The sequence below is a fragment of the Sus scrofa genome, chromosome 5 (genome assembly GCF_000003025.6).
Source record: "Sus scrofa isolate TJ Tabasco breed Duroc chromosome 5, Sscrofa11.1, whole genome shotgun sequence".
Lineage (NCBI taxonomy): Eukaryota > Metazoa > Chordata > Mammalia > Artiodactyla > Suidae > Sus > Sus scrofa.
The window spans coordinates 75,368,601-75,394,064 of record NC_010447.5 but is presented as its reverse complement, the minus strand read 5'-3'; the positions used below and the strand labels follow the sequence as shown (position 1 = coordinate 75,394,064).

At 39.0% G+C, this 25,464-nt stretch overlaps 1 protein-coding gene across 8 annotated transcripts in view; it reads right to left on the bottom strand.

The window, feature by feature from the left end:
• The window catches only part of TMEM117 (transmembrane protein 117), a 485,759-nt gene that overhangs the window by 8,775 nt on the left and 451,520 nt on the right, over positions 1 to 25,464 (bottom strand). For 6 of the 8 annotated variants that reach the window (XM_021092567.1, XM_021092568.1, XM_021092570.1 and 3 more), the window contains one exon: positions 5,639 to 5,768. In XM_021092567.1, the coding sequence (XP_020948226.1) occupies positions 5,639 to 5,768 (130 nt within the window). Of the gene's footprint in view, positions 1 to 723; positions 1,149 to 5,638; positions 5,769 to 17,739; positions 18,507 to 25,464 lie in introns of those variants that run through there. The other 2 variants (XM_021092575.1, XM_021092576.1) reach the window with 2 other exon arrangements.

Sequence of the window (25,464 nt, the reverse complement as noted above, 5' to 3'; positions counted from 1 at the left end):
TTTACTTTTTTATTGTTATTTCCCCAACACATTTTTTCCCCCACTGTACTGCATGGGGACCCAGTTACACATACATGTACATGTATACATACTTTTTTCTCCCTTTGTAATGGCCAGATCTTTAACCCACTGAATGAGGCCAGGGATCGAACCCACATCCCCATGGGTACTAGTTGGATTCTTACCCTGCTGAGCCACAACAGGAACTCCAGCATGTGAGTTTTATTCCCACAAATCTTCATCTATGCATAAATGAACCCAGGACACCTCAGTTTGGAAGGGCAGACCAGCTTAGGGGCAGCAAGGACTGGCTGGCTTTGGGTAAAGCCATCATGGCCTTGAAGAAGAGGAGTTGAGTTTGGGATGAATAAAAGGAATTGTTGCTTTATGTAGAAGTAAACACAGTTAATTCTTAGATCTGCAGAAATGCTCTGAAAATGGAAACTGCTTCAGGAAAAGTTTAGAAAAATTCACAACTAAGAGACTAGCAAGAGGTCTATGTGTCCTTTGGATAAATTTACCACCTTTGGGGGACTGTCATGTGAAGAGGAGGCATCATATTTCCCTATAACAAGTCCCTTGCTAATTTTGCTAGACGTGCTATTCTGCTGGATGGACCACTGTCCTGCCCTTGCCCAGCACTGTCCAAGATCTGACTGACACAGGAGAGCTCTTTAAAAAGCAATCTTTGGGAACTCATTTGCCAGGAATCATGCACGTATGGAAATAAAACAAAGGGGTTTTTATTAATTATTTGCCACATTCTTGCCATTGGTAAAGCACCTGTGCCCTGACAGTGCTCAGGAAACCGAAACAGAAAATGGACCTACAGAGGCTTGTTTATTTCTACATTTTCCATTTTTGCCAAAAGGGTTCCCCTGGGCATCACTGTGCCAGCAGTGTGAATTCTCTACTCACAGATGCACAGGCCTTCCTTCTGGCCTTTCCCCCAACCCCCTCCTAATTTACTCAGATGATGGCCACCAATGGGACACTTCCTTTGTCTGGCTGGGATGACAGATGGCAGAGCTTCCACCGGGATCGGCATTAATAGGACTCAGAGGAGCTTCCGAGACTGAATTGAGAGGCCATTCCTCTCTCGCCTCCAGAGGCTTAAATACACACTTCCAATTCATCTTTGCACTCACCTTAGAGGTAAAAGGGAAGAGGGCAGGAGAGATAATTATGCAGTTGCATTTAGCATTTACATTTAGGAGAAGAACAATGGACATGGGTGCTAAAAGCACTAACATGACCTAATCATTGTTTATCCCCTTTACAACTGAAGTCAAAATTCACAGAAAAAATACTGTAACACACCCTTGAATAGAGATGATTTATTTTTATAAGCTGTAGCCCAGTTTACAAAATGAAAGCTCATACATACTGCAGCAAACCATCTGTCAAGGGGGATCCAGATGAGCTAAGCAGATGCAACCATTCAAGTTATTTCTGACATGCATAAATAAAACTAGCTAGGAATCAGGATTAAAAAATACTCAAATCCTAAATGCTTTTAAAATGTCAAGGGGAACTTGTCAGTGTCAGAGAACTCTCTACATACAGGGCATTTTATTGGGAGAGAGATTTCTTTTTTCCATTCTGAGCTTTCTCCTTCTTGAGGACTCCAAACAGTAAATAACAGCAAAGAACTCAGAAGAGTGGATGAATACTCAGAGAACCCTCTCTCAGGCCACCAAATGCTTTTGCATTAAATAGGAAAGGCAGATTCTGGATGGATGAAAGAAAGCTTTAGGTAACACAGTAAGTTTATTGAGTGCTTCCTTGGGCAGGCTCTGTTTTAAGTACCTTGTACACGTTAATTTAGTTCTCACAGCAACCCTATGGGCTAAGTACCATTATTGTCCCCATTTAACAGATGAAAAAAATGAACCTCCAAGAGGTTTAAGAGCTTGACAAGGGCTATGCCATCAGTTAGTAGCAGGGCTGACACCTATGCATGAAATCTTTACATTCCATTCCCTCAACCTGCAGTGAACATCTTTTCTAGATCACAGAGAAATGAAAGTCAAGGCCAAGGTGAAGCCATCCTTGAAACTAGGAGAACCCTAGCCATTCTTGTCCAGGCTTTTCTGGTGCAGAACAAACACAGACAGAAAAAGCAATAGACAGAGCCATCTTGAGGTCTGAAGGATCCCTTCCTAGCTCTGGCTCCAGGTTCTTCTAGACCTTTCCGCAGTCATGCTCTGCTTTGAGACTTCTGATGGTCCCAGCCCTGGACTTTCTAGTTCCTGATAGGCTTCTACTACGTGCCTTTGCCACTAGCTACTCTGTTTCTACTGAATTTGCCTTCTGCCCCTTGGCTTTTGTTTTCAGAGGTACCTATAAAATAAATAAAAGCTGAGATAAGAGGAATTCTGTCTACAGAAAATGTTTCTCAGCAGCAGTGTTTCTCAAAGTGTGGTCCTCTGGCAGCCTGCATAGGCATCACTGGTGATGCTTGAGAGGATGCTGGGTTCCGGGTTCCACCTCACACCTGAGGCATTCAACTCTGAGTGTGAAGCTGATGGATCTTTTAAGCAAGCTCTCCAGGTGATTCTCACACACAGTAAGGTTTGGGAATTGTTGATGGATATAGAGGGTTTCATGCTTAAGAATCCCAGGGCTGATTCTATATTTTCCAAACATGGAAAACACTAAAGTCTCCCTGCAAAAAGAAGCAGAATGAGGAGGAGCCGATCAAGCTAGTGTTTGAGGTTCACTTGGAAATTTGTGGGCTACTACAATATGCCTTGAGCATATTAAAATACAACGTATAGCATCATGTTTTGCAGATTTTACCTGGGTTTGACCAGAACCAACTATCTTACAACATCACATAAAGTCAAAGGCCCTTCAGAGGAGAATAGTGGTACTCCAGAGTGGCTTCAGCAACTTCTTCAGCTGATTAATAGAATAAAGAGAGCATGTATATCTTATTCCCAACCTCACCATTCTTCCCTCCTTGCAGTGGTTTCACCTATGGTCACTATAAGATTGGCTGTGAAATCTGTGAGTTTGTTTCTATTTTATAAATAAGTTCTTTTGTGTCATTTTTTAAAATTAGATTCACTTTGCTGTACACCTGAAACTAATACAACATTGTAAGTCAACTATACTCCAATAAATTAAAAAAAACTCCAACCCCTCACAAAAAACTAAAAACAAAACCCCAAACAATACTAACCCCTCCAAACCCCCCAAAACCAAAAAACAATGAAAGCACCGAACAAAACAGGAGAACAAGAGGGGGAAAGTTCTGACATTCTTCAGCCTCCAAACCTATCACTGTTTTCCTAGAACTTTTTATCTTCGATCTGGGGCAGCACATGACCATCTTAGCACAACCTGCCTTATTTTGAATTTAAGCCCTATAATCCTCAAATACCTTGCTGGCAGGTCCAGGCACCCAATCACTTGCATGGGTCATTCCAGGGAGAAAGAGTGACCTCATCCGTGTCTTCTCAATCAGAAAGGAGCAGTTCTCTATGATCAGCATCACCTAGGGCAGCTTTACAAAAGTCCCATCCCTTGACCTTTGCCCAGACCTATTGGGTTAGAACCACTAGGAAGGGAGCCCAACAATCTGTATATTTATAAAGTTCCCCAGATGATATGATAACCAGCATAATTTAATAACCACTACACCAAAGCCTTAACTGCAATGTATTTCCACCTTCTGGCAGATTTTATCAACGTGTAGTCTCTATTATAAAAACTTAGCTAGTCTTTCTGTCTTTTGAGTTTTAGAAAATAATCCTTGGTGGGATGAAGGTTATAGGGTTCAAATGCACAGGAGGCTTTCCCTTGAAAGGAGTGATGCTGAATCTTCAGAGACACCTGTATGCCTGGCTCCCTTCCCAGACACGGCATACAATTTTTAGGTGTAATTTTGTATTCATATTCTTAAATAGAGCATTCCCAATTGTGTGAGCTTTTTGGATACCATAAAACCTGTCCCTACCCCTTTCTAGAAATGACAGCATATATGACAAAGCCATGCAAAAGAGCCCCTAATTACATATTTTGAACAGCTTTATTTTTCTTTCTGGCCAATGGGTTCTCCAATTATTTCTTTCCCCCATTTTTTAAACCTGATAGTCAATACTCAAGCGGTATATTTTTGACAAGGCTTCTGATATTTAGTCAGAGATAATATTAGGGCCATGATAGTCTGGGATAAGAGCTGAGAACAAGAACAGATGGTTCCAGCAAAAGCCCACCCAAAGGGATATGAGGATGCCATGTGTGTGATAGCTGTTTTAGAAGTCCAAGAGGGTAGCATGCTGCCGAGATTAAGTGGGGACTCTGAAACCACACTATGTGACCTGAACTCAAATTGATTGATTTACTCAGTGAATTTAATAGAGGGGCCTCATTCATTCTGAATAGGAAAAGAAACCTGCTGCATCTTCCCTATTCATGAGCTCATTCTCCAATTTAGGAAGGTCGCTTCATGCTCAAAGCAAAAAAACAGCCCTCAAGTTGGGAAGCAAAGAGATTCTCTCTCTCTCTCTCTTTTTTTTTTTTTTTTTTTTTTTTTTTTTTTTTTTTTTTTTGCAGTACTCAGATGTTCACGTTTTCTGGGCTCAGGCTATTTTTATTTGGCAGCACAGACGGCAGTGTAAGCACAGATTTCTTCAGCAGTTTTTATTAGAGCAGGTGTGGGATCTTAAGCCATTGTCCTTAAAACACATACATAGTCACTACCTGAATTTGGGAACTAATGCCATTCTTTCTTTGTGATCATTCACTTGTCAGCTTCTGGTTATAAAGAGAAATAAAGGTATAAAACATAACCCCAGGAAGCCTTTTTGAGATGAGAATGCCTGAGATGATGTGAAAGAATATTATAATAAATCATATTTGAGCCATTTAGAGAGCAGGACATATCTGAAAATGAAATAATCTGAGGATCCACCAGAGAATCACTGGTGACCCACATGCCACAGCAGTTAAGTTTTACTCAATCAAATGGGAGGTGGCTGAACTCCCTAAAGGCACATGGCCCGACTGGAGTCTAGGATTTCTTTGTTTGGATCTCAGCAGCAAATGAAGAACAAAGCAACAGAAATATTAATGTGGAAAAAATATACTGAGCCGAATGTTCTGAAAAAGAAACCCACCTAATGAACAAAACCAAGGCAGAGTGGCCTCCGGAGCATGGCAGAAGTAGCTAACAATTCACCCCAAAGATGTGTCCTTCCCTCTGATAACCCTAGGCTGGCACACTTGACATCCAATGATGATGAAAAGACTTGACATCATAGTGGCTGCCCAACGAGAATCCACATCTCCCCATTCTCCTTGATGCTTCGTGGGGCTCTCTCACTAGTTACACCTCATGGAATGTGGACAGAGGTGACATGCTCTTTTCCAGGCCAGGTGGTTAAGAAACAGGCAAGCCTTTTTAGTCATTTCCCCCATTTGCCCACTGGATGTTGACGTTGCAATGGAAGTCAAAGTCCCAGAATGATGGTCCAGAGCACCCTGGGGATCTAGAACTACCCTGTATGGTTAAATGAGGCAAATACAACTATATTCCTGTAAGCCCCTGCAATGTTACTATGTGCTTTTTTTTTTCATAGTAGCTAGCATCACTAACTAAAAGACAGTCAAATCGTGTTCAAAATTATACCTGTTATGTGAATATGATATTCCTCCTTGAAGATCTTCTGGAAGAAAGGAATCTTGAACTGCATGTGAGGCGTGTGCAACCCAGGAAGATTTACATCAACGTCTCCCATGAAATGTGGGAATTCCCAGTCCTGTCAGAGAAAATCGACGTGAAAACATATCTGTGATTTGTTTCATTCCTAAGCAGCAAAACACCAAAGATGGACTTTTTTATAAGCACTTATTTTAAAATCCTTTAAATGCAGCCAGCTGTTGGGTGTATCAGTTTTGTTCTGTGATGGTTATTTTATGTACATTAGGTTGCAGCATGCATTCAAAATCAAAATTAAGACATAACTTACATCCTCAGATTTTTTCCCTTTAATGTGGTAATAAGAAACCAATGCAGAATTCATTTGCATCTATATGTGTTTATCTCTTTCATTCTGGAGACCTGATCTTAAATTTTTTATAAAAAGGAAGTGATCCATATTTTACAGAAATATGGGGTAATTTAGTTATAGTTTGTTTCACTATTTTTTAAAAATAAGAACCTTAATAACAGCATATTTTATGTGAGAAGACAAAGTAAAGGAAATTGAATTCACTTAACCAAGTGCCTCAGTTCAAATCAAGGGAGTCTTATTAATCATCGCTACTAGCATCTATATGGAATGGAAAAATGCCAAAGACTCTCTTGCAATTTAGCATCAGTTTCAATCAAACGATGGAGGCCCTGACATGCTAGCATGAAGGGTAAGCAGTGAATTACTTCCCAAATTGTCATTAGTTATTTCCTTGTTGTCAAGGCAAAATCAGGTGGGATGACCCTCCTTCTCGTAAGGAAGGGAAACAGATACAAATGAGGATATTTTTAGGTGTCACATCGGCTCTTTGTTGTTGGATAGTGGCACAAAACTAAAGTTCATAATCACCACGTGAAGAAGAAATACACTAAATAATGAAAAAACATTTAGGGTTGAAGCCACTGACAGTAAGAGACCTATTTTGATTTCTAGTGATGAAATCCTAAATTGAGAGTCCTACACTGAGTGAATATTTTGAAAGAACTTGGATATGAAAAATTAATAAACAAAATATTAAGATTTCAATCCACCATTTCAATATTAAAAAGTTAAAATCCTCCAAGATTTCCACATATTCAGCTAACAGAAGTGTGCTAGTAATAGTGTGCCTGAACATGTGAGGAGTTTCTGTGTCCATCCCACTCTCCTCTTTGCTTAAAGTTCTGATTAAGGGAGAACAGACTTTAAGGAAAGGAGAATGTGTGAGTGGTGGTAACTAGGAAAGCTTTCAATGTCTATTCATTTCTTTTTCTTTTCCTTTTTGTTAACAGCCTCATTTGAGGCATTTGGAAGTTCCTGGGCTAGGGGTTGAATCAGAGCTGCAGCTGCAGGTCTCACCACAGCCACAGAAATTCGGAATCTGAGCAGCATCTGCAACCTACGCTTGCAGCTTGTGACCCTGCTGGATCCTTAACCCACTGAGCGAGGTCAGGGATCAAACCTGCATCCTCACAGACACAATGTCGGGTTCTTAACCAACTAATACACAATGGAAACTCCCAATGTCTGTAAATTTCTTAATCTATGGATCACTTAAATCCTTTAAAAAGAAATAAATACACAAGAAGAAAAAATGAAAAAATGCAATATCATTCCTTTCTGTTGATGTGTATGCAAATATCTTGTTGGTCTCACCTCTCCTAGTTTTTCAGGTATCGCCAGCAAATAGACATGTAATTTGGGAAATTCAGAAAGCCTAGAGCAGGAGAGCTGAATGAATTTGGAACATTGCAATCTAAAATATTAGTAAAAAATCAATTGGTAGTAATACCTGTGAACTATTGCATTTCATTAAAGTGCATTTGCCTTGTTTTTTTCCCCACTGAAACTATCTTGTTCTTTCAGTGTTACTGGGAAGCTTTTTGCAAAGAGAATTGAAATTGAATTTGGCCTTAAATATAAACTGACATTTCCCATAAAAAATTATGCTTGGCAAATAAAGGAACCAATAACCAGGGTATCTTTCACTAACCCTAGATAACAACACAAGTATTAGCAGTAGAGCAGTTCTCTTTTTCATTTCTTGGTTTAAGGAAGAGAATACTTTTTGGTAGTAACTTGGCAACTGTACCTAGTAAACATTTTTAGAAAGATGTTCTTGGACTGTTATCATTTAGCTTTTCATTTAATGAAAGGAATGTTTTCTACTGGGTATGAAATTGGTTTTAGTTTGAAAGTAATCTCTAGAGCTTTCTTGTAGCATGGGATCAAAATTTCATTCACCCAAGAAAGGTTCCTCAATCATTTCCCACTTGTACTTGAAGAGAGAAAGAAGAATTAAGGAAATGGAGAGCAGAGGAAAAAGAAGAGAAAGTCTTGCTCTTTATCTGGAAGGTGGCATTTTCCTTGTCTTTTTTTAAAACACTGAATCAAGGCAGGGAGTACGGGGGAAAAGTGTGGTGCCATCTAAGACATTTTTTTTTAAAAAAAAAGAGAACAAATAAAAAAGAACTGACACACACATTGTCTTAGATTCCTCTCTTCTACATTATTTTTTTTATATATTATAATGTGCAGGTTTTTGGTTTTCAAAACTTTTTTCCTTGGTCTTCGAACTCCCTATCTGCTTTCTCTCCCTGCTGCTTCGATTTCTGTAGTACAATTCCTACTCTGCACATTTCTGCAGACTCAGTGGTGAATCATGTACACTTTGACCTTAACTTGACTTGGAATGGAATGGTAATAATGATCATTGCTACTGCTTCAAACATATTTTGGGCTCATCTTTTTTTTTTTTTTTTGACTGAGGTATGAGTCAAAAAAAGTTGACTGGGCCACATAAGTTCCTGGACCAGGGATTGAACCCACACCACAGCAGTGATCTGAGCCACCGCACTGAGCCACCAGGGGACACCCTGTTTGGAGCTCATCTTAATGGACAATGGGCCACAGTGGGTGGTGATACCCCAAGTACTTATTTACAGAACATAAAAAAGGAGGGGGGATGATATTCTGAATCCCCATAGGTTTCAGTCTCTTCATTTGTCAACCTCACAGTTTCTTAAGAGGGTGAGACAAGGCCAGGATGGCAAGTAGCACATTGCTGGAGACAGTGAAGAGACAGAGAAATGGCCATCAAGCCTGGTTGATTGCCCAGCATGATTCTAAGTTCAGGTTGATCCTGAGAGTGAAGCAGAGGAGGCAGATATGTCTGTTTTCAGGAGACCACACATAAGGCTGCTTCTGGGTCCAGGTGGAAAAGGACAAAAACCATTTTCTCCTTTCTGGCCCCATCCATTGCACAGAACTGGCTTTCTGAAGTCTCTGATGAGACTTTAGTCAGAGCAGAGTCCTCCCCCAGGGTACCAGGAGCAGGACAATAGGGAAGGGCGCCTCCCTCCAAGGGACGTCATGTGAGGTAGCCTCAGAAGGAAGATAGACAGGAACAAGTGGGTTTCTTGTGCAATGAGGGTCACACTCTGGCCACCTCCAGAAATAACTGTTGGGGACTTTCACTGTGGTAGAGGGAGGCGCTGCTACTATGCAAGTAGGAGCTGGTGAGCTAGCAACATGTGACACTAAAGGCCAAGGACACTGGCAGACACTCGGGTTATAAGGTATAAATTATCAAGCACTTGCAATGTTCTAACATCTCCTGGGGCTACATATGCATATATACATTTGTATGCAAAATGATCTTTATTAACCCATTTTGAAGATGAGAAAAATTTGCCTCAAAGAGGTTAAGCCATTGCAAAATGATATAGCTGTCATTTGGCAGAGCCCAAGCTAAACAATCCATACTTTCTTCTGGGTACACAGTTTGGCCACCCCATGGCATATGTATATGGACTTCTAGGGGCAGGGATCAGATCTGAGCTGCAGTTTTGACCTACACATAGGCAATGCCAGATCCTTAACCTTTGTGCCAGGCCAGGGATCAAACCTGTGTCCCAGTGCTGCAAAGATGCCACTGATCCCATTGCACCACAGCAAGAACTCCAGTTCTCATATTTAATCTGATCCTAATTTGAAGAGGATCAAGTGTAACTTTCTCTCCACTAAGCAACTGTCTCAAGGATAGCTGGTTTCTAATCAGACTGATGAGCAGAAAGATTTGCCTAATGGGCGATTACTAGCAGATATTGAGATTCTCTTGGCATGAAAACTATGGATGTAGCCCAGTTTCATATGCAGACTGTAGGTAAATATTATGAGTGTCATGGCTTTCTTTCCACCTGCATAGATCTAAAAATGATATTTTGAACACAAGATGAAAATGTTCAATTAAGAGAATGATGAGGCAAGATGTGCTTGGCTACCAAGACCAGAGTAGAGACAGGCTGGTCCTGTGATTGCATGTTACAAAATGTTCATTTATTTTGTTCTTTAAGAAATGTTATCAGTATTCAGTAATTCAAAGCTTCTTTACTCCAGCCTGCTCTTAAATCTAACATTACCTTTAGAGGTCTGTCCCATCAGTGGCTCAGTAATATGAGAATTATTTAGGTACCTTGTGTCATGCACCCTATTCCAGTTCTCATCAGTTTATGGTGATGAACAGACTTCCAACTTTGTCTCTTGCTTCATATATGAGAAACAGTTGATTTCTATTCAGATGGGTGTATTTCCCATGGAAAAGTAAATGAACAGTGCCATGGAATACATCTACTCTTATTTCTCACACACAGCCATTTACTTTGGCCTAGAGCTATAAAGATCACATTTGAACATATAATTTGGACTGATATGTCCAAATGTGATTCTACCCAAGTGTGGCCCTATTATTCATGGGCCGCATCTGGACAGAATCTCAGGACAATGTTAAATACAGAGGCAAGATGGTCTCAGGATATCCTGGATTCATCATTTCCCCACATTTTCTCATTGAGACACATGCCTCGGGGCCAAGGAAAAGAACTTGATACTGTGCAGAGGAACTCAAGCTTGAAACCAACAGTGGTTTTGAATTCCCCAACTGGCATTCAATTTCCCAAATCAAATGGAGGGACCTCATTTCTATTTTGAGATGCATTAGAGGATAAAAGTGTAATAACATTGATTACTCTACCCTGCAAAAATAAAACCACAATATCAGAACAAAAGTCCCATCTTAGGGGGCCAAGACTGGCCACCTGGTTTTTGCAAAATTTAAGACACAAATTAGATCATACTTTACTAAAAAGTACTGATAACCATTTAGAAAAGAATTAACATATGGATGACTGGGTTACTATGCTGTACAGCAGAAATTGACAACACTGTAAATCAACTATACTCAACTAGATACCTAAATAGTGATTAAAATACCAACATTTTTTCAATGTAATAATTGAAGAGGAGAGGTCTATCTCCTCTTTAGAAGCATTAGATTATAAAGCTTTAAACGATTTCAAAAGCCAACTTTACAGATATGCTTCTTTCCTTTTGTTAATCCCTATTCCTCCTAATTTTTCAGAACTGAATTTAGATCCATGAATATCTGACCATCATTCAACCAAAAATGTCCCCAGCTTGTAAAGTGTCCTTAGCTTTTCTACGCTTATGGTGTCCTAGCAACAGGATTTTAGATGACAGAGAGCAGTGGTGGCCTGAAGAATTGTACTCATGCTCTGGGTGATATTTTTGTTTCTTATTGAGAATCGTGAGTGCCTGATTTCTTTCAGCCACACTCCGCTTCTCCTAATTGGCAAAATTGCCGTGGTATCACTTGGCTGAATAAATCCTTGGAAACCCTGACATATAGTAGATGCTGCTTATTTGTTTATTGCCTGCCTGCCCCGTTGGAACATAAGCTCCAGGGAGCTTACAGAATTTTATCTTGTTTTGTTCACTGCTGTATTTCCTGTATCTGAAGTAGTGCTCGGTCTACAGTGAGAATGCAAATACTTAATGAATTGATGAATGGAGCTCTCTGAAAATTAAAGATACATAACAATCCCTTTCTGGTTTCATGTAAATTAAAACAGGATGAATTTAGGGGAACAAAGACAACACAACAAATACTTGTTTTGTTTCAATAATATTATACAACAAACTGAGATTCATTATTATGAAAACAATGGTTGTTTCATTTTTTTTCCCCTATAAACAATGCATGCTGGAATTATACAGAGTAACCCAAAGATGAAGCCATTTGCCAAAGATCACAGAGGGAGACTGGATAATGAGAGGAAGAAAGTGAAGTCAAATGTAAATATTGTGAGATGAGGCGGTTAAGTTTGGGGAACCAGTACACATGGTCATTGGGCTGATCTAAGACACTCCTTTAGCCACCATGAGAATTAAACAAGCTCATGAGATAGGTCCAACCAAGTCAGAGAACAAGAGAAGAGAATGGAAACCTACATGTGATTTTAAAAAGGTGGGGGATAATTTCCCACAGCAGATAATTCCAGGAAGGTTATCAGGGCAAAGTTGAATATCAGAGTCGCCCTACAGTAAATGTGAAGGGTGCACAAAAGAGAGAATGTTACCTCCTAGATGTCTTTTGACAAACACTCTTTTCTTACAGGTTGTACTCTCATTTTCTCCTAATAGTCACTGTTGTTTTTTTTCCCCTCAAGGGGAAATGAATTCCATAACCTTCTGGAGTTCTCTCTTGGGAGTCGTATATGCTATTTAAAAGATTTAGAGCTGTTGAGGAAAAATCTTGGCTCTCTGGTTGAAGTAGGCTTTTTCAGCAAGTAGTAGAGATGGCAGACCTTATTTATCACTAAAACAAATCCAAGTCAAATGGTAAATTCTTACTTAAAATGTTTAAAGATGTTGACTCTTTCATGTGTTTTTGTGCATTCTAAGATACCGATGAACTCTCAAAATTGTTGTTGCCCAAACAATCTAATTTATCCTAAGGGCCTCTTTTGTAGTGTGATTTAATGTATTTTCTTCATCAATAGGCTTTTTTACTTGCCAAGGCCAATAGGAATTTTCCTGGCTGATTTTGAAACCAACACACATCAACAGTTTAGTGTTCATAAAAAAAAAGCAAATAAGTCAAGCCCAGAGTAGATTTGAGAAGTGAGTGTAGTTTGCTACTTTTAGGAGACTTTACCACGAGGCTCTGGAAGGATAGCAGTGAATTTTTTTAAAGCAACTTTTATTATAAATAGATATCTTGAAAGCATCATTCCTTTAAGCACAAAGTGGAAGAGTGTCTAATGAAATGCACTGGGCTTCATTTACAGATGTCCTGCCCTGGCAGATGGATGTGATGGAGGACAAAATAAAAGTTAGTCTTGCAAGTATTTACAACTAATAGAAATGCATCATGTGGCATCTAGGAATAACGGGAAATCAATACCCCTCACTAGGGCAATACAGTTCACCTGTATGCAAGGAAAGAGTGCTTGACATTTTAGAGACTCCTACGTGTGTGTCTTGTTGGGGGTGTGTGGGGGGAGACAAATCATTAATGATGACAAGTTGCTGACATCTAAAGTTAGTGCAAAGTCTAAAGAAACAGAGCGCCATAACTCAGTGATAGATCCCTTTTGGATAAAGTCTTCCATTCATCATCAAACAACAATTTGACCTACTTTGCACTTCTTAAGAAGAATGAATATTATATACATATATAATAAATTGGCATTTTTTTACTTAAATGGAAAACTCCTACTCCTTTTTTCTTAATAAGGAAAGAGTGAAATCTAGCAGAAGGAAGTTTCTGGACAGCACACTTTCATGTTATTTTTCAGACACTGGCTGCAGTTCAATAAGACACAGCCCTTGCTTATACTGTGCTTTATTGTATCTGCACATTTGGTATAAACTGTCACTGCTCCAGTGTCTGTTCTGGCTCTGTACATGCTGCTAGGAATGGTCACATTCAATTGTCTGAATGACTAATTTCTTCTATAGGCTACATGGGAAAATTAATTGCATACTGTCAAAAGGGTAGATAGTATCCTTGGTAAAATTTTCATTTAATATTGAAGTCATTTTTCTCTGTGAAAAATAATAATAGTGGAGATCAGTAGGTAAATGTGATTCAATATAAAAATTTCACAAACAATAAAGAGGATATGAAGTTGATCTAAATATCAACTGGGTAGTTGAGTAAGGACCTCTAGTATTTCTTGCAATAGTTTCACTTCTATTTTTATGATTTTAAAAATTAAGAATGTTGAGCATATATTCTCATAGAAAATAGAGCACTCAGTCAGAAGATAGCAATATAACATTGTGTCAAATAGTGATAAATGCTCTAAAGGAAATAAATCAGGGTAAGGGGATGGAGGGTGGTGAGTTAGAGGTGGGTACTAGTTTGGTTAGTCCCCCCCCAAAAAAAAACTTCTTTGAGGGTGCCATTGGTATGAAAGAGCAAGCTCTGCAAATCTATGGAGGAGGAGCAGATTAGCTAGGAGGAGAAAATGCAAATGCCCTGAGGAGGGAAATGAGATGGGATTGCCCAAGAAACAGCAAGGTTAGAGTGGTTATAGGCAGCAGAGTGATGTGGAGAGTGGTAGTCTGGCTGCAGGAGAAATAAAGGCCAATTGAAAGACAACTGTAATAATTTAGGTGTGAGATGATGGAGGTTAAACAATGGTGGCCAGATGTTCAGATCAAGAAGTATTTTGAAGGTATCACCAACTGAGCTTCCGAATTTACCAGTTGGTCAGGCAACTAGTAAATGATACTATCACTTATTGAGAAGGGAGAGTTTGAGGAACCAATTCACTTGTAGAAGATAGGAAAGTGGATAAGAAATCCAGAGATTTCTTCAGAACATGTTATGAAACACCAAGGGGAGGTAACCTCTAGACAGTTGGGAAGCTTAGGGGAGATGAGGTATGAGAGACACCAGTGCACCTATTGATCTAAAGCCACAGAGCTGGATAGAATTGCCTAGGAAGGGAGTTTAGAAAGTCAAGATAAGAGGTCCAGAGACTGAGCACTGAGGCACTCGGACATTCAGAATTTGGAAGAGGAGAAGCCAACACGGAAAACTGACAAGGAATGACATCATTACAAGACGAATAGGAGACAGTGCATCCTAGAAGTCAGGTGAAAAAAGTGTTTCAAGAAGGAACAAGTGGTCAGCTCTGTTGAATGCAGCTGAAAGTTGGAGTAAGAAGATTGAAGATTAACCGTGGGACTTGGCAATATGAGGGTTCTTGACCTTGATAAGACTTCCAAGCTCCAGAGCAAGCTGATGTTGGGGACAAGGCCTGATTGCAGTTGGTTCAATAGAAAATGGGCAGTAGAGTAGAGGCCATAATTACAGAACTCTTATGACAGCTTTGCTCTTAGTGGGAACAGAGTAAAGAGGCAGTAACTAGAGACCATGATTCTTTTCATTTCAAAGAAATTTGTTAGTATGAAACAAATTCAGTTTTGGTAGAATAGGGGACTCTAAGTGAAACTCGAAATTTCCTTTTCATATTTTCAGTAGCTTCTGCAAAGGCTAATGTTAAAAGCTGGTGTGTACCCGTGTGGATGCTCAGTTATTTAGGGCTGGTGTCCATTCTGCCACTCTACCAGTAATTAAATATGCTGCCCATCACTTTATGAAATCAAGGTGGCTGTTTTTCTGAAAAGCAAAAAACAAAAAACAAAACCAAACAACAGTGGGCAAAGTTCACTGCATTTGGAATGCAGCAGACTCTTAGAAACCATAGGCTGGATCCTTGCTGCTCCGTACCCAATATGGTTTCTTTCTGTTTTCATCCTTCTCAGTAAAGGCAGTCAGAGAGTCTCTGCTTCTGACCCCCACGGACCACCCAGTGATAACATGAACAGAAAGTGAAACCTTTGGAGCAATGGATTTGAACTGCCAGACCTCCCATGCCTGTCTTCAATGAGTTTTAGGTCAAACGTGTTCATTCTCTGAGCTCAAGAGAAAAGTTATCAACCCTCAAGTAAGAGAGCTGAGATGAGGAAAACAGGATGTATAGGGTAGGGCAGGGGGATGGAAAGAATAAAACACGTTTTGTTGTTGTAGAATTATACCCTCAGTGAACTGAAAATTATTCTGAAACTACTTTTAGTCCAGAGGTCAAAGGCCAAGAAAAACCTAAAACACATTGTGTTCCTCTTTGAGAACCTCTGAGAGAGAGAGTCTACCAGCCCCACGGTCCTTCCGGAAAACAAGTTTACAAACTGCGGTAAAGAAGCCTTACATGCATGTTAGTAGTTGCCTGTCTTTATACTGACATGATCCCGTCAGAGAAGCCCGAGGTGAATACAGTGGGCTTGGTTTACAGAGTCCACATAGAACATTTTTTTTTTAGTAATATTTTTCATTAAATTTATTTTTATTTTTTATTAGGGTATAGTTGATTCACAGTGTTGTATCAATTTCTGCTGCACAGCATGGTACAGCATTCTTTTTCTCATACTATCTTCCATTGTATTCTATCCCAAGAGATTCTGCGTCAAGCATTCGAACCACGGTAAACCACATGCAAATGTATATGGCAAGTAAGCTTTTTCTCATTTTATAAGGGAGTAAACTGAGGCTCAAAGAACAGTCAAATATCTTGCTCAAAGCTGCACAATGGATACCAACAGGATTGGTACCCAGGTCCATCTGACTCCGGAGGTATTTTTATATACCATATCAAGCTTTTTCATAACTTTTTTTCAGTAGACTTTAATGTTTCAACTATCTTCCCACCCAAAAGCCAACTGTCATGCCAATAGGTGTTTCCTTTGGGTGTTAACTTATATCTGTAATGAAAACTTTCCTTTTTGTGGTATGTTGTAGTTCATCTTGAAATCATATTTTCTTAGAATTATTTTGATACCTGCAGCACATGAAGAGGGAGTCCTGTCTCATTTCCACCACAAAGTGACGGAATAGCAGTAGGTCTATGTTTATCCTGCGAGTTATTGACAAAGCCAACAAAATATGCATGCTGAGGTGCACATTTACCTCTAGATGGTTTATGACCATCTTAGAATTTTTACTGCCAATACACAGCGTTGGCACTAAACTTAGAATATTTCGGGTAATGAATACTCTCTCCCTAATTTCTCTGCAGTTCAGTTTTCTCACTGAGGATATCTTTCATCAGACTTAGGCACTCTGATGGTAGACTCCTATATCATTGCATTGAAAACAGGATGGATTTGGGAATGATTTAGTGCCCACTAGTGATGGCTATCAAACCTGGCAACTTCCTAAAAAGACACAACGTTTATGTTTCCTTGGAAGCTGTATGACAATGATATTTGTTCAACTAACACATTGTGGCTGTGCATATTATTAAGTCATCACATTTTATATTACATAGGTGACTTGAGGCAGAGTAAAAACACAAGAAAGAGCACTATAAGGACAATATAACATATTATCCTTATAGCGCTCTTTCTTGTGTTTATTTATACGTAGTAAAGTTTATATAGTGTATATATAATATATATATATATTCTGCATAGCTATCTAAAAACTCTTTTATCTCAAGTCTTTCTTGTTCTATATGTCAGTGAACTAAGTTACTATGTTATTAGGAATCCCTCACTTCAAGGATTAATTCTTCTTGCTCATAATTATGACAGATAGAAGATAGATACAATTTTCATAAATATATTATTAATGCTCTATTAAAAGCCCTTCTTGATATTTGAAGTTAAACATAATTATCAGTGTAAACAATATTGAAAAGTACATCTGTAACGTTAAGCGCTTTTTTTTTTGTTTTTTTGAGGGCCGCACACGCGGCATATGGAGGTTCCCAGGCTAGGGGTCTAATCAGAGCTGTAGCTGCAGGCCTACACCACAGCCACAGCAACGCCAGATCAGAGCCGCGTCTTCAACCTATACCACAGCTTATGGCAACACTGGATCCTTAACCCACTGAGCGAGGCCAGGGATTGAACCTGCTACCTCACGGTTCCTAGTCGGATTTGTCTCCGCTGTGCCACAATGGGAACTCCCCCTGTTGAAGCACTATATAGCATCTCTGTGTAATATATCAAATTTCTAATGAAATGTATCATATTTAGAAATATTACAAATGGAGTTCTATTGTGGTGCAGAGGGTTAAGGATCTGGCTTTGTCACTGCAGTGGCTTGGGTCGCTGCTGTACCACAGGTTTGATCCCTAGCCTGGAAACTTCAATTTGCCACAGGCTCAGCCCCTGCCAGCCACCCCCCCCCCAAAAAAAATACAAACAATATCCTTAAGCATACATAAAAACAAAGTAACACTGAACTTTGGGAAGCTGATAAAAACTATTACAAAATAATCTTATGCTACCTCAGGATAATATCTCGTAAAATTTTTATTCATAAAAATTGGTAAGCCTATGGTCTGAAAATTGACTTTTAATGCACGGAAAAGCTATATGAAAGCAATCATAAAAACTAAACATAAAACATAAAATTGTGCCTTCAAGCATTGGACTGTACTTGGTGAATCATAGGTAAATGTGAAATTATTACATTTGCCAGTTGCCAAAGGCTTTGCTTTATTGATATCTGCAACACATAGACATAAATCAATTAATAGGTTATTTTTCCTATATAAACCCAGGTGCACTTGATTCATTATTTCTCACTAGAGAAGAAGTTGGCAAATCAACGTCATTATAAAAACTGTTCAGGCAATAGACTACCTTCAGAAATTAGTTTTCGGAAAAAGATTCCAAATTGTTTTACAAAGTTAACAATTTGCTGATTGATCTCCACCCTCATCCCAATTCAGAGATACTAGGACTTTTAATTTTGTGTTTCTGTTTTAAATAATAAAGCCACTCTTAACAACCGTATACACACAGATTAAAAACTTCAACTAATCATGGATCATCTGCCTTGCAATACAGATACACAACTGCCTCAGCCAGAAATGCATAGCTCTTCAAATCTCCTCCTTGGAAATAATACAGATGAAGAATGTTTGGGTGTTTTAATGTAAGGACCTGCAAGAGATGCAAATTAACTCAGAATCAGTGAAAGATATCAATTGTACTTTCTGAAGCTCAGTTACGAACAATATGAAAGAACAAATATGACCATAATTAACAATTTTTTCTATTTTTCTTTTTCAAGTCAATGGTTTATGAATTAGCATGCTAACAGGAAGCCCAATATAAAAACTCCTATTATCTTTGAATTTGGAGTGGGGATGGCGATCAGTCAGCAAATTATAATTTAATTTTAGCTTGTTCTGCTTCTAAATGACTTATTTCTGTTTTGGTTTAGCCATTTTTTTTTTTTTTTTTGGTCTCTTTTGTTCAGCCCTAAAGAAGCCAAAGAATGATATGAGATGTCTGGCCACAGTTGTTTGTTTCATCTCGGTACCTGCTTCTCTGTGATTTCCACAGTCTTTATTTTCCATTAAAAGCAGATCTCGCTTCTGCCACTGACATTTCTAAGTTAACACTTGTTTTGCTATCCTGGCTAAAAGCTAATCCCTTTTCTTCAGTTTTTTTTTTTAATGTGTCTTGTCTTTTCCTTTCATGCCATCATCTTTAATTTGCTAAATGTTGGCATATATGGCAATTGGTTGTGTTAGCACTCTTCTTTGGTGATACAATAGTGAATGAAGTAGATCTGGTTCTAGGCTCTGCCTTCCTGAGGTTCACAGTTTGAATGCAGCATAAGGACACAAACAGAATAATTTCAGAAAGTGACTAGTGCTAAAGAGAAAACAAGCCAGGATGATTGGTTGGCAGAAGCTACTTTAGATGAGGTTAGAGAAGATCTCCAGGTGGATAAAGCCTCTTCCGTGCAAGGTACCAGGTGCTGTGGTATATATTATGGATGCAACCAGGACTAAAACAAACAGACCGGTGGTGTCCCCACTATCAAGTAGTGGAAGCCCAGAGGGAACAACAGGTAAAAAACCTAGTGTCAATTAAAAGAATAAGGGGTAATAAGAGCTGTGAAGGGATTAAACTGAAGACTGAGAAAGAATAACAGAGAGGCCACTCAGGGAGGCATCACAGAAGAGGTGATCCCTGATTTGAGAACTGAATGAAAGTGATCCAGCCACACAAAAGGAGTTTAGAATATTGTGCAGAGCAAGTACTCAATTCTCTACTTTACGTCAGGTGCTCTGCTGTGTCCTAGGAAATACAGTGGTAAACAAACGCCTGTGTTTTTTCTTGGAGCTTATAGTCTAGTGGACAAGTCGGACCTGAATCAAATAATGAAGGAACTGCAACTTGATTCTTCTGGGTTAACTTGCATGGCCATGCCCATCCATCACTCACTTTACCATCAAATTATCACAGTTTTTGATATATGCAATTCTTCTTGGCCCCTTTTCTCAGCTCTGGCACCAAAGAATCTTCTGTGATACATGTATGGTATTAACTGTCATACATGTATGGTATTAACTGTTCCCATTTATGTGTTGATGATATGCTCCTTGAAGGTCCACTTCTTTATGTTTCTCTCAGTCCTCAGCATAAAACTGAACACATGGCAGGAAGTAAAAACCATTCGCTTGTTTAATTATTCATCAATATTTACAAAGAGCTTGCATGGTGCCAGAAACTGTACAAGCCTGTGGATACCAAAGATATAAATGGAAATTCAAGAAACTCATTCTCTAGAGAAGAAGTAAACAAGTTAAACAGGTTAACTTATAGGAAAATATGAACACATTAAAAGAGAGGCATGAAACAGGTCCCCAGGAGGAGTCTCTATTCAAGCTGTGCGAGAACAAGTACATTGACCAGTTATTCCCTTTCTTTCCACTTTCACAGTGGCCACCGGCTGCCGGATTGTGCAGTTCATCACCACGCGGTAGGAATAGCATAGAACCACATAAATTGCACATCGTTGCTCTAATTTGAGGAGTTACAGGTTTTAAACACAGAACAAGTGAATTTTTCCCAGGGAAGAATTCTGGTTTACCTACCTTTAGGTTATCTAAGGATCATCGTGCACAGGTCCACTGTCCCCCTCACTTTTATTAAGATATTATTGACATATAGTTTAAGTTTAAGCATAAGGTTAAGGTACACAACACAATGATCTGACTTATATATGTTGTCATATGATTACCACGACAGGTTTACGAACACTCGACACCTCATACAGATGCAACATTAAAGAAACAGACAAAAAATACAGAGTTAAAAAAAAAAGAAATAGAAAAAATTTTGTTTTGCGCTGTGATGAGAACTCTTAGGATTTATCGCCTTAAATTCCAAGTATGATGTACAGCAGCACTAATTATCATGTTGTACATGACATCCCCAGTTCTTACTTACTTACTTATCTTCTGATTGGAGTTTGTATCTTTTGACCACCTTCAGATAATTCCCCCTTGCTCCCCACCTCTGGTCGTCACACATCTGATCTCTTTTTCTACGAGTTTGTTTGTTGGTTTTGAAGTGTAACTGACCTACCAAACCAGTTAGTTCCTGGTATACAACATAGTGAGTCCACATTTCAAAACGATCACTAGGGTAAGTCTAGTTGTCACCTGTTATCATTCCATTTGTTCTCTGTATCTGACTCACTCTGTTTCTGTTTAGTTTCTTCATTTGTTTTTTAGATTTGTTTTTTAGATTCTACATACAAGTGTTTGTTCCTTTGTTTTGTTTTCTAGTTTCCAAATTATAACAGCATTTGTTTTTCTCTGTTTTGACTTAGTTCACTAAGTATAATACTCTCTAGGTCCATCCATATCATATTATCACAAACAGCAAGATTTCATTCTTTTTTATGGTTGTATAATGTGTGTGTGTGTGTGTGTGTGTGTGTGTGTGTGTCTTCATTTTCTTTGGATAAATACCCAGAAGTGGAATTGCTGGATCATATGGTAATTGTGTTTTCAATTTTTCAAGGAACTTCCATATTGTTTTCCACAGCGACTGCTGCAATTTACATTCCCACAAGGGCTCCCTTTTCTCCACATCCTTGCCAACACTTGTCTTTTTCTTAATAGACATTCTGACAGGCATGAGATGATGTCTCATTGTGGTTTTGACTTGCATTTCCCTGATTTTTAGTGATGTTCAGCATCTTTTTATGTGCCTATAAGTCTTTTTTTTTTTTTTTTTTGGTTTTTAGGGCTGAACTAGTGGCATATGGAGGTTCCCAGGCTAGGGGTCTAATTGGAGCTGCAGCTGCCAGCCACAGCCACAGCCACATCCACAGCAACATGGGATCCGAGCCATGTCTGCGACCTACACCACAGCTCATCACAACGCTGGGTCCTTAACCCACTGAGTGAGGCCAGGGATCAAACCTGTGTCCTCATGGATAGTAGTCAGGTTTATTAACCACTGAGCCATGATGGGAATTCCCTATAAGTCTTTTTTTTTCTTTTGAAAAAAATGCTTATTCAGGTCCGCTTCCCCTTTTTTAATTTGCTTTGTTCACATTTTTTTAGTGTTGAGTTGTATGAGTTCTCTGTATGTTTTGGATAATAACCCCTTGTTTAATATATCATTCATAAATATTTTCTTCCATTCCGTAGGTGGCCTTTTAACTTTGTTGATAGTTTCTTTCTCTGAGAAGCTTTTTAGTTTGATATAGTCCCATTTATTTATTTTTGCTTTTGTTTCCCTTCCTTGAGGAGAAATATCAAAAAAAAATTTTTTGCTAAAACTGATGCCAAAGAGCATACTTCCTATGTCTTCTTCTAGAAAATTTATGGTTTCAGATCTTACATTTAGGTCTTTAATCCATTTTGAATTTATTTTTTGTATATAGTGTAAGAAAGGAGTCCGGTGTGATTCTTTCGCATGCAGCTGTCCAGTTTTCCACCATTTACTGAAGAGACTATCTCTTCCCCATTATATATTGTTGCCTTCTTTGTCACAGACTGATTGCCCATATAAATGTGAGTTCATTTCTGGGCCTCGATATCTAGTTCCTTCCCCAGATTAGAAAAGTTCTCAGCTATTATTTAGTTAAGTCAGTTCTCTGTCCCTTTCTCTCTCTCTTTTCCTTCTGGGACACTTATGAAGTGAATGTTAGCATGCTTAATATTGTCCGAGGGGTCTCTTGAATTGTTCCCCCTTTTAAAAATTCTCTCTTCTTTTTATTTTATCTCATTTTTTTGATCAGCTTGAGTGATTTCCACTACTCTGTCTTCCTGGTCACTGATCTGTACCTCTGTATTATTTAATCTACTCTTGGTTCCTTCTAGTATATTTTTATTTTATTTTGTTTTTTGCTTTTTAGGGCCACACCCTTAGCATATGGAAGTTCCCAGGCTAGGGGTCAAATTGCACCTGCAGCTGCCAGCCTACGTATGCCACAGCCACAGCAATTTGGGATCTGAGTCACGTCTGTGACCTACACCACAGCTCATGGCAAGGCTGGATCCCAGACCCACTGAGCAAAGTCAGGGATCGAACCCACATCCTCATGGATACTAGGCAGATTCATTTCTGCTGTACCATGATGGGAACTCCTGTTCTAGTGTATTTTTAATTTTCAGTTATATTATTGTTCAGTTCTGTTTGGTTCTTCTTTACATTTTCTAACTATATTAAAAACTTCTCATATTTACTCTGTTCATCCACTCTTCTCCCAAGTTCTTTGAGCACCTTTACAATCATGACTCTTTACCAAGTATATTGCATATCTCCACTTCATTTAGTTCTTCTTCTGGGGTTTTATCTTATTCCTTCATTTGGAACATATTTATCTCTGTTCCTCCTTTTACCTAATTTTCTGTTTTTATTTATATGGATCTGGTAGGTTGGTTACATCTGATCTTGAAGAAGTGGGATTATGTAAGAAATGTCCCATGGGACCCAGCAGTACACTCGCTTCTGGTCACCAGAGTTATGTGTTTTAGGGGTGCCTCTATGTAGGCTATGTGGGGCCTCCTGTTGTGGTAAATTGACTATTATGGGCAGTGTGGTAGGTGGGCTGGCCAGTGGTCTGGTTAGTTGCCATACCCCGCCTTGTGCGAAGGCTGACAGCTGCTGGTGGGCAGGACTAGGTTCTGGGGAAACTAGCTATACTGGCCAGGAGTCCTGGGCCTGGGGCTGGCCTACAGGTGGGCAGTGTTGGGTCATGAAGCAACTGACCATGGAGTCCCGGGAGGTCCTGGGGCTAGTGCTGGCCCACTCTTGGGTGGAGCTGAGTCCTGAGGTAGCCAGCTGCCAGCTGGGAGGTCCTGGAGCTAATGTCAGTCTGCCAATAGGTAGGGCCAGGGGGTGAGGGGTTCCATGGTTGGTATCTGCCTGCTGTTGGGGCAGGCAAACAAAGCTGGCCATGGGGTCCAAGGTGACTTACTATACTGTCTCCACCCCGCCTACCTATCTCATTGTGGTTCCTTTAGACTTTTAGCTGAAAGAGGCCTTTTCTCCTAGTCTCCAGGTCACTCTCATAGATATTTGATCTGTAAATAGTTATAATTTGGGTGTGCCCATGGGAGGAGGTGAGCTCAGGGTCTTTGTATTCTACCATCTTGGCCACTTCACTGGATCCATTTTTTTTTTAAATAACATTTTGACTTAAGTCCTATTTTTCCAAAGATAGACTCTACTTACATGGGTATGTGGTAAAATGCAAAATGCAACTTAACAGAACTGCCACAGTGTTCAATGCATATCATTTGAACACCATTGCTAAAGCTATAAAAATGGGAATGGTTTGCAAAATTTCTGTGAGCTAGTAGAAATGTTTCTGGTGTCCTACATAAACCTGAGTCAATTTGCAACATTGCTTTCAACCATAAAAAAGATAAAAATGGGCATATGTGTTAAGATCAGCAAGAATATTGAGAAAAGTGATTAAAACCGCAAGATTCCCAAGTCCATGGTTAAGTCTGTATGCCTTATTCATATTTAACCTAGTATTGACTTCATATTCAAGCCATCATTTAGACTGATTACCACTTAGAGTACCATCAGCCAGGCAGTTTCCTTGGTCAGTATTTACATCACACATCAAGATTTTTTAATGTTTACCTTAACCAAAGCCAGTATTTTTTTATCCTTGACTCTTGAGGTAATTACTTTGGTAAATGACTATGACATAAATCAGATAACCATATAGCAACTCACCACTGAAACGGTTGTGTGCATAGCATTTTCCCCAATGCTTCTATAATTAATAAGAAAGCTGAAATCTTATTTACCTCCTTGAAATGGAACTTCAAGGTATTGATACACACATATACATCATTATTTTCAGAGAGAACATTTGACCTTGTAAATTAAAAGTAAGAGGACAGAGAAATTACCCCGCAAATCTACTTTCCTACATTTGGCATAAATTGTGTTTTCTATGAGCATCAACTTTCTCTTTTCTAACTGGTTTCACACTATCAAAGTAGTTAAACTGAATAAAGATATGATGGAAAATAAAATCAAACTGCTTGATGTGCAAAGACAAAAACACTTACTTTTTCAATTTTAAAGTGGCTGCTTTGCCAGCTTATAAACATAGTCAGTCTTTAGATAGATTTATTTTCTTATTATTTCTTTTTCTTACTTATATGTTAATTTTGGAGTATGTTTATGCAGTTATATTTTAACATATTTATACTTCCATATTAATCTGATAATTCCATGAGTGGAAATCTTTCTGCTAAGAAAATAGCAAAATATAAACATCTGGAGTTCCCATCATGGCTTAGTGGAAATGAATCAGAATAGCATCCATGAGGACACAGGTTTGATCTTTGGCCTCACTCAGTGGGTTAAGGATCCGGCGTTGCCATGAGCTGTGGTAGAGGTTGCAAATACAGCTCAGATCTTTTGACCCCTAGCCTGGAAACCTCCATATGCCACAGGTGCAGCCCTAAATATATCTCTAAAGAAATATATAGACATAGTATTATATAGAGATCTCTCTCTATATGTATATATAGATATACATCGATCTATATAGATATATAGAAATCCTTTTGCATAGAGTTTCAACTTATTGTTATTTAGTATGGTAAAAAAGTAG